Consider the following 20,806-nt stretch of genomic DNA (forward strand, 5'->3'; position numbering starts at 1 on the left):
ACAACAGGAGTTGAGCCAAAGTGCTCAAAGGAAAAGAAATACAAGTATGGAGAAAAGATTAGAAGTAAGATCTTAGGGAAAAAAATTGTTAAAGGTATTGTATATAAGTTAAAGGGATAGTTCACCAAAAAAAGAAAATCCAGTCATTATCTACTCACCACTAGGCGGATAGAGTGGTTGAAGTCTTTGTGTTCACAAAACACTTTTAGAGTTTCGGGGGTAAACAGTGTTGCAGCTAAATCCAACTGGGGGACAACTTCTTAAAAATGCAAAAATACTGCTCCTGTGGTGTCAAATTCAACTCGAAACAGCATCATTTACATTAGAGGTAGCGTTGCTGTACCACGCAGCCTTGGGCGAGAGCTTGTGTGCGGTGCGGGCAGTGTCTGTGCACAAACGTAAATGCTGCTCCGTGTGCACAAATGTGAACGCGGCTCCAGATGATGATATCAGAGGACAAGAAATACAAATAAACCAAAAATAAACAACAGAAAATAAAAAGAGAAAGACCGGAGCTATTTATTTTTTTCTTTCCTTGTTTTGAATCAGAGGACACGTGGCAGAGGTGTTTTGCGGTGACCTCAGTTATTTTGATATTATATAAAAGTTATCCAGGTGGTCATGCAAATATTGAAGGACTTGGGAGTGAAAGAAATATTTACATAAATCCAGTACTATAAATAAAAAGGCGGCTAAATTTAGGCTTTTTTATTAGCATTTTGGTGTAAATAGAGTGTGTGTGTGTGTTTGTTTCCATCCTCTGGAGTCTCTCCTGCCAGTGTCATGATAGAACAGCTTATACAACAAAGCTTATACAGCTCAGTGCACACTGACACTATAATCAAACACAACTTCCTCTTCAATTGATAATCGGTTAATGTGGTATAAACATTTTCCTATCAATATAAGATATTATATCAGAATTATCTTTAAATTAAATATGAAGAAATGTTAAATATATATTTGTCTTGAGAGAGAGAAATAGAGGAATAGTCGTACTGTTTACTGTGGTTACACAATCACAAATGGCTGAAGAAAATGCATGTAATTATGAAAATGGACCATATAACAACAAAGAAACACAATGTGAAAGCAGCCTGTTTGATGTCTCTTCCATGAAGAGCAATACAGGCTTGTTCTACTGTGAAGACAGACTCTAATAAGCCACTTCGCTCTGTCTGTCTGTCTGTCTCCTCTGTTTCCGGTGGACACAAACCCAGAGGAGAATAATAGGACATAAATTATAGATATTATGCAAATACGACCTTGTGTCTGAACTCTGTGTAGCGGTCCACCTGTGACAGACACACAGCTTTAGTATGTCACAGGCAGACATAGAAAGCACCTGTGATTCATATACTGAGTAACACTGATGATTCCCTCACTCTTGCTGTCATATCCTTGCCGCTCACATACCTGACCCCATGCTCACTCCCCATTCAGCAGAGATTTTTAAATTGCTCTTTCTACTTCGAAGCCTGTAAACCACAGCGAGCAACAACCATTCAATTCGCTTAGAGATTGGTGCAAGCGATAATACAAGCAGAATTAATGATGAGCATTGTGTCATGCAGAGGTGGAAAAGGACACACAGTCTTCACTCAAGCAGAAGTACAGATACTTGTGTTAAAAGCGACTCAAGTAAAAGTATAATTACTGATTCAAATTTATAATTATGAGATCTTCCCCTCTGAAGGTCATTTCTTCTGTGCAAAGCAAACTGAGACTCGTGTCACATACAGGTCGAAGACAGTTTCCCTGAAACCACTTTTATTTAAAATAAAATAAAACAAAATATACTACAAATGGCAATAAAATATTTTTGAGCATGAAAATAATCCAAGAGAATATATTTACAATGTGCTGAATGAAATATTCTTAATTTATAAAAAACCAGGGATGGGAATGTTTTGATGCTCTGGATGTTGTGGACATTATCAGCATGTTGTTAGTCTTTGTCACGGACATAGGCACTGCCCCTCTTCTCCCTTCCTACACTTTTATGCTGTGTGTGATATGCACTGACAAACCAAGAATTGTCTTTCATATGTTTCTCTGTCTCTGAGGCGTCACTCGATGATGTAAAATAAAACCAAAGGGATAATCTCCTGAAATGCATATAACAAAAGTAATGATCCGGTTGTGAAAATCTAAGGAGTAGTCAGTACAGACATTTGTGTTAAATTGTGGGGAGTAAAAGTAAAATGTTTGGTTGTAAACTAACAAAAAACTACTGCAACAAAGTATTTGTTATTTTCCACCTCTGGTGACGTGTGTCTGAAGGATGGAAGAGAGCAGAGATCCACATCCATAGAACTGAGTGTAATCTCAGTGGATATACAGTAAAATGATAAATCGAACGTTATGGACTGAGATCAGGCAGCATGATAACGATATTCAGTCAGAGAAGATGCAGTCGTTTGGCCATTGTAGCCGCTCTTTCTCATTATAATGTAACGTCTGAGGCCGCCACAGTGAAGTATGCTCCTTTTTTTTTTACGTCTTCCAAAGCACCCCGTGACAATTCTTTGTGAATAGCTGCAAACAGCGAATGATTTATGAGGATGCAGCAGCAGGAAGGGCTATCAGTTGCTGTTATTGTACTCCAAGGCCCCGTCTGAATAATGGCTCTCTCAGTGGTTCTACTGAGAGTCTGCTGAAAAGACCAGCGTGGATCAGGCTGTGTGGCCTGACTCTGAGTCTATTGACAGCCGTGGCATTATCATCGAGTCAGGGGGAGAAGGCTTGTTTTGTGTCCCCAAGGGAGACGTTACTGATGAATCCTGATACTCCTCTGAACCCACTCTAAGAAGGCAATAATATGCTGTCTTTCCTCTTGGATTAAGATGGAGACGTACTTGGTCTCCTCCTCTGCTTTTGTGCGTCTGAGATACCGAGTGGTGGGGTTTTTTCTGATTGGGACAATTTGAGATTGATTTGCTGCATCTCCGGACCAATAAATCAGCCGGGTCGATATTAGACAGTTTATTAGCTAATGGAGTAAAACGTATCTGTTTGTTCTGCTTCCTGCCACGATCTGGAAAGGAAACAAAAATATAAAAATATTGAGCCAAAATAGAAATGACCGCTGCCATCATGAACATTTGTACCCAAAATCTGAGTAGTAGCAGTTAGGAGCTGGAGCTGAGGGAGCGAGGTCTCACCGAATCACGCACTTGACCAATCGTGAGTCAGTCTCAGCTGTCAATCATGACTTTGAAGCCCATAATTACAGAATAACATTACTAATGAAATCCAAATTTACTGGAAATAATATTACCGATCCATTAACCATTCATAACTTATTCTGCAGTCAGCCACCAGGGGTCAATCAAGATGCTTTTGCTTTACTTTTTGGGAGTTTATTTTCCATGTAATTTCAATAAACAGAGATTTATTTTTGATAAAAGTGAGTGGAGCAAGAGGTGAATTTCTGAATAGATTTAATTGCCCCTAAAATCAGTTTATATGAAAGAACACACTCATGTTTGAAAAATAGAATTCCTGCACAGTCTTGTTTTATATGTGTATGATTAGATTAAATTAGATTGTTCATAGTTCTAGTAAGGTCTTGAATTTAGTACCTTAAGAAAATGTATGTTGTGATTTGTTGCAAGTATCATAGTACAAATACATTTAAAGTGAATAGAATTTAACTAGATTAGGCAGCATGGTAGTTCAGTGGTTGTCATTGTCCCCTCAAAGCAAGAAGGTTCTTGGTTTGAAACCCAGTTGCTTAGGGTGTTTGCATGTTCTCTCTGTGTCTGTTTTTTTGCTTTTATTCCGTCTTCCTCCCTCACTCCAAAGACATGCAGATTGGGTTTATGGTTAATCATAGATACTAAATTGACCATAGGTTGTTGTTTATGTCTGTATATTTGCCCTCTGACAGGCTGGGGACCTGTGAGTGTTCACTGCCTCTCGCCCAAAGTCAGCTGGGACTGGCTCCAACTCCCCCAGCAGTATAGATAATGGATGGATAGATTAGATGGATAGATACCCGACTATCTCGTCATTTGAAGTTGGACTATTTTCAGTTTTTATTGTTGGTTACACAGCACTATGGTCCATATCTAGATCTGTTTTTAATCCACACATTAGAGCCTCTGCGGATGCGGTTGACACTTGGAATGAGAGCTCTCGTACTATTATTGTTCAATCTGGATTTTTGGGAGGGAATTAGATTGGATTCAAGACAGAGGTTGGTGTTTTCTCTGCACTTGTAGCAATTTGATGTCTTGCTGGGGCATTGAGATGGGCCAAACACAAATTTGTCAGCAGCAGGTCCCTGAAGCAAATCACGTTAAAGTGAGGACACGCTGTCAGGTCGTGTCCCCTCCATCTTTCTCTCTTTCAGGCGCTCTTACGTTGTCGCGGTTGACAGGGTTGTCTCTTTGTTCGTCTCACCATCAAGGAATACGGCACAGAGCCTGCTGAGCCCAAACATCCTGCACACTAGAAAGTTGGATGATTTCATTAATAATCAATTACACCCCCCAACCCCTCCCAGCCAAGAACCCCGTAAGATACAAAATATCTCAAGGACCCACTCATGTATGCCTCTTGAAATAATTTGACAGGACTCTGGAGAAAGTCCGCTCTCAATTGCATTCTCACATATTAGCCCCTCTGGAGAATGTCAGGAATTCATTGCAGTTCATTATGAAAGCAACTTTAGAAAGATATTAGACACGTTTTAATAATATTTTCACCATGTCAACGCAGAAAATATAATGACAGTTTAAATGGATGAATCTGGGACATTTTCAAAGACCCCTAGCAGTGTGCCACCAACCCGGGCCCACCATTTCCGGACCACTGCCACCAATATGATGATGTCGAAATGAGTCAGCTTTATTATAAGTCCTCCTAAACACGTTTAACAGATGTATTGATGATGATCATATCTAAATGACATGTGGCAGATTTCCCCATTAGCATGATGAGCCCCTGTGTCTGTTATGTGTGATACTGGGTATCATTGACACACAACCACGGGAGAGAATCGACATCAGTCTCTTTAGATGACTGTGGCCTCGGCGTCTCAACACCACAAGCAATTCAATCACACCCATTTCTGGCAGTTTCTAAAATAACTCATGTTTGTTTGCCTCCCATCCATGATAAGCTTCTTGAATCGCTATTATTAATCAAAGTTAACACCGACAAAGCGTTCAATAATAATTGATTTGACATAATATAATTACTCATTCAAACATCACCGGTTATGAGCATTTCTCTCTCGCACGTCAAGGTCAAAGCAGGATTCCATTCCACTGATTTGTGGCTGTGTGAGACGTGTCCAGCATAGATAGGCTAATTTTCATTCCACCACCGTGAATAAGTCAATGTTTGTGCCAATTTACTTCATTTTTTGATGAAAAAGCTTTGCAACTGTTTGTAAATGACTCTTGATTTGTTTCGGCACTGACACAAAGTCAGTAGCTTAAAAAGAAAACGTTGTGTGTTTTCGTAAGAGAGCGCTTGTTAGGGCACTTTCACTCATACCTAGTTTAGGCTAAACCTACAAAACCAGTGTGAAGGGTTGCTCAGACCAAAAGGGGTACAGATCAAATTAAACCATAATACGATTTGTTTACAGTGCTAAAACTCTTTATTCTGACAGTTTGGACTTTTGGACCAATGGCATGTAGTTGAGACAGCATTAAACAATAAAAGAAGAAAATGAAGCGTCTCTCAGGATTGTTTCTAGTCTTCATCTCCAATCGTATAATGTTTAAACAATGAGGATGTTCATCAAGCACCTTCAAACTAGTGTCAAGTACTGTAACTGAAGTTGATGATGGTGATAGTAACCATAGGGGTTTTACAGTAGCAATGGAATTAAGGAGTTCAGGTAAAGGTTCATTTATTTATTCCAAAGACAACCAGCTGTCTACAAACCAATCAATGTCCAGTATAGGTAGACGCAGCCCACATGTTGTAAAAAAATTCTTAATCACAATGTGACATCAAAACTAACCAGAACAGATGTAAACAGTTTAACAAAGACATTGACTTTGGTGAAGAACATGGTGTTAAACATCATCAGTGTTAGTTTGTACATTTAAATTTTAGCCTCTTTTGATGAACATAAGTTTTAGTTTGGTTGAAAAAAAGACACAGTAGTCTAGCTTATCTCATTTTCATCTTCAGGGTATTTTGAGTCAATAGCTATCACCATCTTTCTGTGCAGTTACCATGGTTACATGTGTAACCATCTGAGTCACCTCAATAAATCCAGTTAGCATTTCAGACCTCTGTCTGTTTGGACAGTATCTAATGTAGAGGCGTCACTCCTGCTCAACCAGGATCACTGCAGCTATAAGTGCTTGGTGCCCTCACAGCAGTGAGTCACTCTGAAGTCACTGAGATACTGTTCATTTTCTGGATTTAGTTTGAGAGGAAACATGATATTATCGTCTAACATCAAGTTTACTTAGTGAGCATCAAGAAGACGGTGGACTTGCAATATTACTGCTGAAAGATACTCCCTACTCCCGAGAGTAAAACTATAGATGAATGATAGTTACATTCATGTCATAGCCTGAAGGTTGTCCTGTTTCAGCTGATCTTTTGTGTTGTACATTTTACATGGATTAAGTCCATCTAGTCCAGAATTAGTTAAGTTTTAGTTTCAATCTATTTCTTCCGAGAACAGGTAATGTTATTTTTACTTAAAGGCTTGTAACTTTACAAGATGATTCTTATGCAACAGGTGAAGCCGTTAAATCATCCGAGCATTGGATATTTCCCACAGCGAAGGTTGTTAAACAATATTTTACGCTTTTGTAGAATTCACTTTCAAATTAACTTAATCATTTAAATATTGTCCCCTGTAGGCTTCATATACATAAGAGACATTTTGCTGTGGCATGAATTGATAAAACAGCCTCACTTCCCTCAGCCGTGCATTAAATAAGCCTCAGCACTTACATCTTATCTTGTCAGCTAAAAGCTCGACTAAATTCATTGCTTGGGGAAGGACGTGAGGTCGTTTTTTTAGTTTTAACTCTCATTTGGCTCAATTAACCAAATATAATTAGCCACACAGGGAAACAACGGGTGGTGTGTGATGTCCTGTCACTGTTTTCCGTGTGCAGCTTTTTCATCATCAAGTGCTTTGTTATCATTTTTGTTTGGTGCTGATGCAGTGTGTGTGTGCATGTGTGCACCTACTTCTAATTCACTCCTCATTCACTGTGTGTGTGCGTGCGTGTGCTTCATTCAGAGGATGTGGCCTCGGCCAGCCATTGCCTTCTGTTTTGTGAATGCAACCGCAACATTCTCCCACTTTTGTCAGTCACATGGTATCGCCCTAATGTTTGCAGCACTTTGGTGAAACCCCCCGAAAGCAAACATTTAGTGCACCACAAAGGCCATAAAGAGTCCGCTACATTGGACGTGGTCCCAGTGACATCACATCCATCCGACTCTGAACTGTTGGACCCAGTAACTCTGTTTTCTTCTCTACCTGCAGCTCTTACCGCCTGGATAGAATCAACAGTGACATGCGTAACTACATCACCAATTTTGCTGCAGACTTAAGGTGAATAAAGGGCCCCCCCCCCCCAACCCCCCCCCCCCCCCCCCCTCCCTGTTGCTGCCATGTTGAAGTGGTCGGACTCAAACGTGGGCGCCAGCTGGCTCGCTTCCCTGCTGACACACTCGATACGGACGTCTCACACAGCAAAACATTCAAGACCAGTCAGTGAGAGGTCACCTGGGGCAATCTGCACACACGAAGCAAAGCAGAAGGCACTTCCGAACACATTATAGATAAGATTTCACTGCTTCACATTACAGCAGCGTGGTATTTAATGACTTGCCCATACTAACAATGAAAGCATCACTGTTATTTTTTTGTTATTTATTGTGTGTTTAGAGCGATTAACCACATCATTTAAAAGAGGATTTCTTCCCATTTACAGCTTCACCCCTTAATTCAGTCTTAATATCTGGATATTTCTGCTCTAGGACGTCTTTGGGTGCTTAGAAGGTTGATATTGCTTTGCAAATAACGCACAGCCTGGCTACAGCGTGACAAGATGGATTGAGGGACTTTTAATCATGCTGCCATTTTCCTCGCTGCCAAACACCAGCGTTTATCTCTATAAAAAGCCCAACAGAACTGCTTACTCATCCCCGCCTGCCATCACAAATAGATCTGACTGAGGGAATCTCACTTTGGTCGTCCTAACGTGACTCACATAGTATTCTTCAGCTTTACTTAAAGCACATTTCTCCCTCTGTGTCATTCCGTTCATCTTCTCTCCAGCGGATTTCTACCCAGTCACGGGTCTCTGAGCAGCTCTCCCGCCCCTGCATGCTGGGGTAGCACATTCATTTGACCTGGCTGACACCGGAGTGCTCTCTGAAGTGCTTGCTCGTTAACTAGCTCCCGATTTGCATTTCTCTCATTTCCAAGCATTGATTAGATGTTGCAACCCCGCAGAAATCTTTTTAAGGACTCTGGCGGTGGAGAGCTGCAGAAAGAGGAAGGCACCCCGGTTGGAAGACACAAAATGTCATAACCAAGCCTACCTCTTGAGTTCAGGTTACCCAGAGGACGCCTGCTGAGCTTAATAGCACGTAATTGCTTTTGTCAACATGTTGCACCTCTCAGCCACTCATCAAACTTTACTTAATAAGCTCAATTATATCTTATTTAAGAAATAAACCCCATCGCTGTCGTCCCACTCCCCCCTCTTCCTCTCTCTCCGTTCAGTCAGAGCTACCACCTGCAAGCCGCCAGGGACATGCACCCCGGCATTGCCCTGGATCCCTCAGCCAACTACAACTCGCCCAAGTTTCGCTCCAGGAACCAGAGCTACATGCGGGCTGTCAGCACCCTCAGTCAGGCTAGCTGCGTTAGCCAAGTGAGCCAGGTGAGTCGACACCCTTTCAATTAGGAATGATTCCTGAATCCATCTCGAGCAGTGGTTCATACACCGCAGAGGGCAGAGGGGCCCAGAGGAGGCCCCAGGGAATCTCCAGAAAAATAGAATCCGAGGATTTCACCACAGTTCTTCATTTAAAATCGCTGAAAGATAGAAAATTGATTCCTCCTTCACTGCAACTCTTGTTTGAGTATATTTCATAGATCGTTTTCCAAAACCCACAAATTATTTTTTTCATTTAATTATCAATTTACATGATGGATCATTGCACAATTTTTATGAATTATAGAACTCCAGCTGTGGTTGTTGAGATATTTATCTCCCTTGAATGAGAGCAGTATTGATTTGTTCAGAGTCTTAAAAGCCCAACTAAACTCCCACTAATTCCAAACCTCAGTAGAACAAGATGTTTATCTATGATTCTTGATCTCGCCAAATGAGAATGAAACGATAGTCAACAGATTTCTGCTCAGTAAAAAAAACATGTGTAACAATTCAATGTCACACACACATCACATTGTTATTGTTTTTCTAGTAGTGTGGAAACGGTGGAGTAATTTCTATACATCATTCAAAAAAAATCCCCAAATCTGTTTTGTGCCATTAAATAAAAACATTTGTTATCGATTTCTCTGCTTCATTTTGCACCATTTCATTGAGGTTCAATCAAATGAAAATTTAAAGAGAACACTGTCCGGCTTTACAACTAAGTAATTAATATATAACAACGAAATATTCCCATTGGCTTGAAAGAGTGCTGATGGCTTTTGTTTCTGGCAGGTGAGTGAAACAGAAATAAATGGCCAGTTTGAGTCGGTGTGCGAGTCGGTGTTCAGTGAGGTGGAATCCCAGGCCATGGAGGCCTTGGACATCCCCGGCTGCTTCCGCACCCGCAGTCACAGCTACCTGCGAGCCATCCAGGCCGGCTACTCCCAGGACGATGACTGCATCCCCCCCATGGCCTCCACTGTCACCTCCACCATCAGAGCCACCACAGGTAAGCACAGACTAACCCTACCTTCAATTAGCACAAGAAAACATATAACATCCTGGATGTTGACATTTGTTTGCTTGAGTGGAAGTGACAAACGGACACCAGAAGCTTACAGTTGGCATTGATGTGTGGTAATGGATGAATCTAGAACAGTTAGTGCAAACCAGTTGTGCTGTCAAACAGCTTTGTATCTTTGCATGAATCACTCCTGTATGTTTCCATTGTTTTTGATGGAGGTCGACCGTAGCTATCGCTTGTGAGCTGTACCAGTTCATCCTACTGTATTTTGGATACAGTGCCTCATCTGCTCATCCATTGGATGCATCAGAGAGTAAAGCAATGAACCCTATTGAAAATCACAGTTGGACATTATCTGAAATATCAGGTCATAAGGACACAATTGCTTTTTCTGATATATTTTGGCTGTGTGATTTTTTTTTATGAGGCCACATGGTGACACTTACTCACAGCTCTATTGCAAACTGGTGAAATTTCCAAATGCAAAGTTTGCATTCTTTATGTGTGAACTCAGTGCACTACACTGTGCTGCATACACTCAAATATTACACCATACCCTATGAAATTTGTTTGCCCAGAGATTGTTCACTTCACAAAAATGATTTTGTCTGATTGCAAAGCTCATGTTCGCACACAATGAGATCTTATTACAAAGCTGCACACTATTGTGTCCAAACAATAGTGTGGATAATGGAAAATGTAAAGTTGGCTCTGAATATATCGCTAACTGAAGTGTCCCACTGGTCAGTCACATATATCACATATGCAAACTTGCTGCAATAAATCTAAACCTACTTAGCTGACACATGCATTTATTTGTGGTACTGAGCCTGATACTGATTGTAAATTGTAAGCTGGTGGTGGTTTCAACAATTCCCATGGTTGCTGGATTCACAGAGGACATGATAACGTCCATGTACAGATGAAGAAGGTGGGAAGAAAAGAAGACAGTTTCTGGACAAGAAGTCTGAGCGGATTCCACCTCTTCCCACAGTAGATTCATGAACTAAACGCAACAGTCAGCCTATAATAGGGAGGATTAGAGGTGTGGACACCTGGAGATGTGCTTATTATCAATTATTCATACCTATACATGTTTGCTTACACTGCTTTCTCAGTCAATTTAAATATGTTTGCATTTTTAGAATTTTTGGTATTTGATGGATTTGGCTATTATTCTGGACATTGGGCAGGTAGTGCTTTGAATGAATCGATCAAACTGGACCTCATATTTTCAATAGGGTTCATACTATACTTCCTGAATTTTTGAGAAAATGTTTTGAAGCTTTGCTCATCTTTGCCTCTTTTCATTGCACAAAGTACATTTTGCTTTACCTCAAATGAAAGCAGAAGAGCATGCAAGGGTTGTTCTTACTCCTCATTTATAATAAATATTGTCCATTCTCTGTGATGTATTCTGAGAGCTAGGAAATTCAGCTTTGTGCTTTGAAAAGATGTGAAGATTGCATGCTACAAATGAAGGTTGAGAAGGCAGTGTAAACCATTGATGGAAATGAGTCAAAATGGGAGCACTTTGATTAGGACTATGATTTAGAATAGTATTACAAACAATTCAAATCTTTACTCCACATCCAAGGTATACAGATAAGTGAATTGGGGCAAAAATCCTAACACTAGCACCGAATGGTTGTAAATTTCCTTTCTTACCTTATTTTGACTCATGGCATTCAGTGCATGACTTCTTGTTATTGGTTTGTGGCAATTGAAAGCACATTCTCTCCAGCTGCTCACACCTATGGCAATATTACAGATACATATTTACATTTGTCTTGCAGACAGAAATTATGTGCAGGAAGACTCTTGTTTACCTGACCAGACCGGTATACTTGGGGATTTGGCAGACACAGCCCCTTTGGCACATGATGATCTAGGCTGCCCCATCAGAAGGGACAGGCTTTACCAACAAGATGACATGGGGGCTACCGCCAAACCTCTGTCTGGACCACCTGTTTCTCCAAGCCTCTTCAGATCACCAAGATCTAGTGCCCCAGAACGGCCATCACCAATAGCCATCCAGGCCAGTATCAAAGAGTCAGCTAGCTTAGCTGCAGCTATCAGCATGCAATGGAAGGAAGAGGTCTCTGCCATGCGTCGAGAGCTTGCTGATCTCAGGAAGGACCTTTGTAAAGAGCTTCGTGCTTTCAACAGTAATTTCAATACGTTCACGCAGCATTACAACACATGGTCTCCTCAGGGTGGCCAAATGACGGGTGGAGCCGGGGTAGGTTTAGGAGGAGGGGTTGGATCTGGGACAGGAGCAAGGGCAGGGACAGGTGGAAGGGCGGGTACAGGGACAGGAGCAGGGGTAGGGGTACAGCCAGGGGCAGGGACAGGTGCAGCTGCAGGTGCAAGTGCAGGGGTAGGGGAAGGGGCAGAAAGACTTGGAACCTCCTCAGTAGATAGAGGGAAAGGGGGAGCCCGAGAAAAGAGACCCCAAGTTTCCAAAGTGTCTGTGGGGACCCAGGCCAGAAGCAAGGTCCTTGTTCGTCAGAGCACTGCCGATGCAGCCGTCAATTGTCCAGAGGAGAATGACGAAAAGAAAAGTGCCCGTCGAAATCTGCCAAAACAGCTCTCAATGGACCCAAGCATTCTTGCCTGTCCAAGGTCAATGTATGTAGAGAGTGCCATACCACTTTCTCTGGACCCGATACGTCCAGGCTCTGTTAGAACAGTCCAACTAGAGCTGTTTGAGTTGACTGCTGTTCCCTCCAGAGATACACCACAACCAAAATCAGATGTACCAAAGCATGCAATTTTGAATCCAACTGACATTGTCACTAATGATCCAGTAACAACTCATGGTGCGGTGCCACTTCTGTCAGGAACAGCCCCTGAAAGCCCTCAGGATTCAGGGACAGTGGAACAAGAAATGCCAATCACCCCACAACTAATAAATATAAAACCAGCTAGTGAGTTCCATGCAGATACTGAACCATCTTGTTCTGATGTCATGGCATCCCAAGATATAGAACTAATTAAAGTAGATAAGATACAGCTACCATATCCAGTCCCTGTTCTTACTGTGTCTCCACCAGAGGAATATGAAACCATTTCAGTTTCAGAATCTACAGATCCCAATGCTGTGGACCAGCCAGATCCAGTATTTGAAGATCCCACTACTGTATCTCTGCCATATTTAGGTTCGGAAGATCCTGATCCTGCTGAATCAACAGAACCAGAATCAAAGCCATCAGACTTAGCCATAGAGTCTTCATCTGATGCAATTAATCCAGAGCCACTTGCAACCTGTGATGACCCTTGTAATCTTGATGCTGTTAAACCATGTCATTTAGAGTCTGACATCAGATGTCCCTTCATTGTGGTGTCAGAATACCTTGACACAGACTCTCCTGGAAGTCCAACTGACAGTGACACAAATCCAGATCCCATTGTGGTATCAGAATACCTTGACACAGACTCTCCTGGAAGTCCAGCTGACAGTGACACAAATCTAGATCCCATTGTGGTGTCAGAATACCTCGACACAGACTCTCCTGGAAGTCCAACTGACAGTGACACAAATCCAGATCCCATTATCACCTTTCCAGATGATCCCCCTGACCCTCTACCAGAGCGAACAATGCTGGTTTCCACCTTTGCTTCCATTTCGGAAGAAACTCAACCAAACACTGAGTCCCAAGACTCGGAGTGGCCACCCCTTCCAGAACCATTGGATAACATCACCATATATCAAGCTGATCTGGTCCACTTTGACTTAGTCATGCTGACTTCCTTTGATCAAGATGATCTTGACTCTGTATTCATGGACCCTGAACCAGAGCCATTTGACCTGAATTATGACTCTTCGTCTGATGCTGACAATTTAGACCCACCCTTATACCAGTCAGATTGTTCACCCATATCCACTGACCCTGATGACCCTGCCACGCTGTGCCCCTTGGATCCTCCACAGTTAACGGAATCCATCTGTTTGGATCCAGCCATGCACAATTTCCTATCTCACTTCCCTCAGGACATCGCCTTGGAACTAAACAAAGTCCCACTTCCCCAGGTCACTGTTACGGTATCCCCTCCTAGTTCTGAATCCCCAGATACATCACTGGAACTAGATTTTGGACCCACAAATACAGCCTCAGATCCTCTTTCACCAGATACAGATTCATCGCTACCAGATCTTGAAGTCACATCCTCAGTGGAAGTGGCACATGAGGAGCCAGATGATTTTATAGTAGAGACACTGCAGTGTATGGCTGTATACCAGGAGTGTGGGGAACAAATAGAAGAAGAGACCCCGGATAGTCCGGAGAATTCATCGAGTGAGAAGGCTTTTCTGTGGTGCAGGTGGCAGAAGAGGGGCAATAGAAGAGAATCAATGCACCGGAGTGCAAGTATGGAACTATGGAGCGGTAGATACGAGTACAATAGTGCAGAAATTACATATGTATCTCTCACTCTGTGAGTTCGTACCTCGTTCTCAGCAGATGAAATGTAGCTCAAACTAAGTATATATATATATATATATATATAGTTCATGGTTTGTAGCTGTGTGCGGATTTAAATGTCATGTGAACATTGGTATTCAAGCAAGGACTTCCAAAGTCATCAATCTGTATTGATATTGTAGGTGAGAGACTGAATCAAGCGCGGTTAGAACCACGCGCCATGGACTGCAAAACTGTGATGATCGCTCTGATGTTGTGACTGAACAATGATGTTTCAGACACATTTACTGAAAGAAAAAAACTGTGAACTCCTCTGAAACAACCACTACTAACTTCCAGGACAAAACTGCCTACATCAGAGTACCTATTTGAATCACTTGATACACTTGTAATGAACGTTCTTGTTCTGTCAGTGGATATCATCAAAGTCATTTTTCACATATTTTTCAGAGACTCTTCTGAAGCTCTTGTTATAGGCTACGGACAAAATGGCCAAATGTATGCAAGGTCCAGGCAATCCTTGCTTTGCTTCACTTGTTTTTGGGCTCTGTGTTTATTTTCACTCCAATGTGGAGTGAAGTAAATGTTGGCAGTTATTATATAACTACAAGGACATTCTGTTTACTATGTGAGCTGCTGGGTGGACTCGGCAGTTATAAAGACGAGTGAAATGATACTGTGGAATAGTGTTTGCACAATCGACAGAAAACTGTACTCTTTATTTGTTGGGAGAGAAACTCAAATATAATTATAAACTATAAGAGTTATGGTATGTAGCCTCATAACCTCATGTTACCTTCATGCACCTACACTGTACACACACATCATTGCTGGACAATATGTATAAATACATCTATTTAAGAAATATACAAAAGAAAGTGATTACATGTGTTTGATAATCTGACGACAGTATCAGCAGGCCTTGTTGAGAGGTGACATTGTATTTTTTATCATGAGATATCATCTTATTGCTCAGGAATCAAAGATTGAGAATGTATCACAATGGGGACATAAGTGTAATGTGATTAATTGAATCGTGTTCCTTCCTGAAAAGAGGTGTACATCTTTGTGTGGCTATTTTTCAAAACGTGACAAAAACTATGGTATATTGGTGCATGACAGATGGCCTCAATATTTTGTGCATTTCATACCCGGTGCCTCAATGTACGTGTTTGGTTCTATTCATGGTTTCATTTTGATAATCACTGCAATGAACACATCCTGCATACCACCGAAGACGCGGACATCTGTTACCAGCATTGAACCGCTTAATTCAGGCAAATCACAAGACGCATATCTGTGCTATCTGTCCAATTAATGGGCTCTGTATAGGATCTGCCACTGGAGTCTGGGCTCTAATAAAGTGCACTGGAACAAAAAGAATCTTTCAGCTGAACATCAGAGAGCTGCCAGACAAGACCTTCTTCCTGTGTGTTGTTTTAAATTAAATCTGCGCAGAGCACTTTCTGAAAGTTTGCTAAATTGACTGAATCTGAAAGGGTTCTCAAAGGGGAGGGAAGTTAATTAGGTTGTATTGTTTTATTCTTTACACCCATTTCTCTTTCTTCCCTGGGCCGCTTCCACATTTAACTTTGTGTTAGCAAAATTGTCATATAAAAGCAGCACATTTAACATGTACTGCAGAGATGTAATGTTTATTCATAAGTGGTAGTCTGAGAATAAAGGGCATCAGGATTCGATCATGCCATGAGAGATACTGGTAAATGATAACAGGTCCTTTCTTTCTGCTGTGAACTGTTGAACAATGGGAACGATGCTGCTGGGTGGATGTGACATTTCTGCTTAATTCAAGGTTTGCAGACAAAACCTGACATGCAAGGTGTGTTTGTAATAACACGTGATTTACTGTAAAATTATTAAAAGACAAATGAGCCAACAACATGGTAAACTAATGAACTGCCCTTCTTTGGTTTGCATAGTTTCTTGATTTTCTCTCTGTGTATATCCACTTTCATTCTTTGTGAACACATTTGTAGGAGCATCGAGTAGGGTGGTAACATTTACAAGGTTGAACGATAACAAATATCATGATCATTTCATTTTGCCCGACCCTTTTCACATATTGAATGGTTATAACCTCGGTTGTTGCCATTGTTAGCACACATTAAGAGCACATCTTCTTGATATATGACTAAATCAGGTCATACTGTCTAAATCAGAGGCAAAATTACTGCCCTAGAAGCATTTTAGAAAATACTCAATAGACTAGATCATTAGAATGCATTGATTATTGATTTCAGTCCCCTTAATATGCCTGATCTCTGCATTATTTCTTTAGAGATTCACAAATCTTCCAATGTAAAAGACAGAAAAAAAAAATCCTGGATTAGCTCATTAATTAAATCCACTCCATAGTTAATGGGTTCTGTCTTGGGCCATATGCTACTCTTTCAAAAAAAATCTGTTCAGTAGTTCATGAGTAATCCTGCTAACGGACAGGCACGCAACAATTAAAAAAACATATCCGAATAAATATACGTATGAAGTATGAATCACGATTTATACACCGCATTGCTAATAGCATTGATGCCTGGTTAGCACAGTGCACACAGTTGCAGTTGCAGGTCACCTGTAACGGTGACGCCATACATGTCACTGCTACTCCACAGAATATTGCAGACCGTCACTTTATTAAATTAGTTGTTAAAACTAATTTTGGAGCAGTGTCACAGAGTCAGGTTAGATTTCACAACCTGTTTGCTCAAACATGTTGAACAATAAGGAACATAAGTATGAGACAGATGATCACTCAGAGACGTAACAAAAAAAACTGTACAGGGAAATAAAAAGTGTTTTTATGAATGCTGATTACTGATTTTAAACCTGACTGAAATAGTCCGATTCTGATCCAAATGCTCATTTAACGATCTATGTGCTTAGACTTTCTAGGCAGTGCTCTTTTCTAGTGATGCCATGTTTTAGAATAGTATTTTCTTCAACCCACTATGCAGGATGATCCCCACTGCCTGCCGTCTCTCCCTGGATCCACTCTTCCTTGTTTAATGTTAATAGACTGTACTGTACTGTATGTTGGGGCAGATACGCCCATTCTTCTGAACATCCACCCCACTCCCTTGTTTTCAGGGATCCAGTTCTGCCTCCCCTCCACCTGCAGCATTGATCGGACTCCCCAACAAACCCCAGGTAAACCTGTTACCTGGGCCGTCCTCCACTGCTCCTTATTAGTGCACTACATATTAGCTTAATGGGAGGTGAGTTTTCCTGCAGCAAGCTGATGTAAAAAAAGGCCATATGATTAATGGACTACAAGTTACCAACACAATTCAGGGCCCCTTCTTTTGGAAGACGTTGCCTACACAGCCCATGAAGACCAAACCGAGACTAGATGATCGGGTCTTAGAAGGATTTCCACAATTTAATTCACCGGCTTGTCCTAACCTTACCAAACTTGAACTATGTGCAGTTGGACACGTCAAGAAAGTTTTAATGCCCCTTGTTACTTTAACATGTTTACCGTTAGCTGTTTGGTTGAATAGAAGCCTAATACAGTTGGAGTGTAAAAGTGTCAGCATCGGACGTCTCATCTCTTGCCACTGCCATTATCACAAATGCGAATGCAGGGGAATGTTGTGGTTCAAAGTTTGCTGATGTTGAACTCCATGCTAAGCCACACTGAGGTTTGGCACCGATGCACAATGAATCCTGGGGCAGGTTGGCCTCTGAATGCTCCACCCACAGCCATCATTGAGCAGGTGTGAAAGTATGCCTTTGTCCGCCATATTTGGAGGATTCTTCGAAATGGAACAGCGTAATGTTCAAATGCAGTCTCGGGATTTGGACTGCATTTGGGTCCATAATTATAACAATCTCTTTACACAACAGTCTCTCCGTATCTGTGCGACTTGACCAGTTGTCATTATCTTCCCCAGAATTCTTTGTTGATTCATGAAACACTCAACCCTACAGTAGATAGATTGACTGGAAAACCCAGTTGCCCCACTGCACATAAATCATCCGGCTGTTTTGATTGAGGGAGAGACCACAGTCTTGACAGACTCTCAATTGTTGAGAGTGCTTCCTCTGCTGTTGCCTGACATATTTACGATTGCATCACATTCTCAAACCTGCCCTTTCTCCAACATCCCCCATCCTCCAGAACATGAGCACAGACCCGCATGTACACATCACCCTCTTGATGCTTCTATTATTAGCTTCCGTCTGGTGTTTTAGTGATCCATCTCGTCGACAAGAAGCCAGTTTGTTTTTCTTAAAAGGGTTAGGGTTAGGACCACAGGGACATGCATCTCCGTGGTGACGTGCAGATGCTGCTCAGCGTGCCACCAGGAACTAAAGCAGAGATTTGCTCCCGAACAGACGGCAGCAGCCATTACGTAAAAGACAGAGTCGACAGTGTGACTTTCATGAACAGCAGGACGACATCAGAGGCAACAGAGGCGAGCGAAAAGAAAAGCAAAACTAGCTATGAAGTGACTACATTTGCATTAGCTGGGTCGGTTGTTCTCAGGGAACTTTTAAACTTCCACAAACTCACTTGCACTCACGTAGTCTCGTTTTTTACTATCTAGTGTTGCTATTTTTATATTCATTTCTTTATTGTTTCTGTCTGCAACACGGTGACGGTGCCAATAATGGATCTCACCATCCATCTTCCGTTGCTCCCCTCCCTCGCTCCCTCCCTCGCTCTCATCATTTGCATATCCTTAAAAGCCTGCTGCAAAACAAACTCTGCTGCATTTCCTTTACAGTGATAAATCCAATCGGGGAGAAAGTCTCTTAATGACGCGTCACTCAACTGCACTCCGCCACCCCCCCTTCGCCAGCCCCACCCTCATGTTAGCATAGAAGCCAGTTCCTGATAGATAGAGAGGTCCTAACAGAGATGGAGTGGTTGAATCACTACCTTTGGGTCTCGCGTTAATCAGCCTCACTGGCGCTGTGTGTGTGTTTGTGTGTGTGTGTGTTTTTGTGTGTGTGTGTTTGTCAGAGGGAGAGATTAAGTCGAGTATTCTCACCAAATACATTTAGCAACCTCTGAGCAACCTCTATCATTCAAACTGTTCCTGCTGCACATACTGTGTGTTGAAACTTCACCTGCACACCAGGAGACATGTTGTTCTTCTTGCTGTCAGGGAGACGTTTGGCACATCTGCAGTTGTAAATGTTGTTTTCTTGCATGCTACAGAATTTCGTATTTGTTAGTTTCCTTCCGCTGCACACACCAGTTGTACTCCTTTAACTACTTTGATCGACTTGGCCCAGACATCATGTGTGTCTTCCTTTCAGGTTCATTTTGTTGAGGAATATGCACAATGTGATCAAAATATGAAACCGTGGTTCACAAACATTTTTACGTTGAGAATCCCCTGATAGACAAACAATGTACTATTAATGTACAATGTACTACAAACACGGTCTTGGGAAGCCATGTTATCCCACTGTGTCATTGGTTTGTGAACTTCTGCTGTGAAACCTTGAGTTTGGCGTTTTTCCAGAGCCATCTTGGTTTTTTGAAACAACAAGTAACCATATTTGGCGGTGGACAAATGCGACCTGCACCCATTGGACAATACTAGCTGTATTCAATCACGCCGTATTTATGCCCCAATACATACCTTGCTTTATCTTCTATTTGACTCTTAATGGGACCATATTTTGTATAATGAACGACATGCTGTTTTGAAGAAGACTTGAAACTAGAGATAAACACCATAAACTCCTTTTAAAAATGTTTACTAATGAAATGTAAATGAAGTTAAAAGTATGGTCAATCTCTCATAGGTTTCAATTTATGCAACAAATTGTAACAAGTCGCCATGTCTTTAGTTCTGACATGATGGTTTTAATTTAATATTTTGAATGTGACATAAAGAAAAGAACCTTATTTTTCTTTTCATTTCTTTTGACATATTGCAAGAGAGCAAGATCATCTTTGACATATTTCAGATTTGACAGACAAATTAGTTTGAAGAGGGTTATTTGTTTTTCTTTCAGACAATCTTTTACTTCACCTGTCAGTTTTCTGATGGAATTCATCGGAATACTGTTCGCTTTGCTACATTCAAAACATGCCAATTGAGCCTTTATAAATCGGATTCATTCAACCTTAGATATGTGACATATTACACCCTCCCCCGAGTCAACTGTTGGCTGAACAGACGAGTATGTCTGGCTGTATTACACCGACCAGATTGACAACCAGTTTGTGGGCATGGAGGTGGCTGAGAGAGCTGGGAGAGCTGGGAGAGCACCTCCACCTGTACCAGAGGATCAGGCAGTGTAGCTGAGGGATGTTGGCTGTTGATCCTCATGTTTAAAAGGTAACAGCAGAACTGCCAGAGAGAGACACAGAAACACGCATGGAAAGGAGAGAAGCACGAGAGAGGCATGGAAAAGACTGAGCTGAGCTGCCAGGCCACCAGAAATAGCTGGACCCTTTAAGTTGAGTTGAGTTTGAATTTATGTTTGGT

The 20,806-nt window shown here is 41.6% G+C and overlaps 1 protein-coding gene across 1 annotated transcript in view; it reads left to right on the forward strand.

Annotated features, from left to right (window-relative positions):
- The window catches only part of dlgap2a (discs, large (Drosophila) homolog-associated protein 2a), a 52,988-nt gene that overhangs the window by 14,977 nt on the left and 17,205 nt on the right, over positions 1-20,806 (forward strand). The window contains exons 3-5 of the mRNA XM_061082869.1: positions 8,729-8,879; positions 9,681-9,897; positions 17,442-17,501. Coding sequence (XP_060938852.1) covers positions 8,729-8,879; positions 9,681-9,897; positions 17,442-17,501 — 428 coding nt within the window. The remainder of the gene's footprint in view (positions 1-8,728; positions 8,880-9,680; positions 9,898-17,441; positions 17,502-20,806) is intronic.

This window comes from Limanda limanda, chromosome 12 (assembly GCF_963576545.1).
Source record: "Limanda limanda chromosome 12, fLimLim1.1, whole genome shotgun sequence".
Taxonomy (NCBI): Eukaryota; Metazoa; Chordata; class Actinopteri; order Pleuronectiformes; family Pleuronectidae; genus Limanda; species Limanda limanda.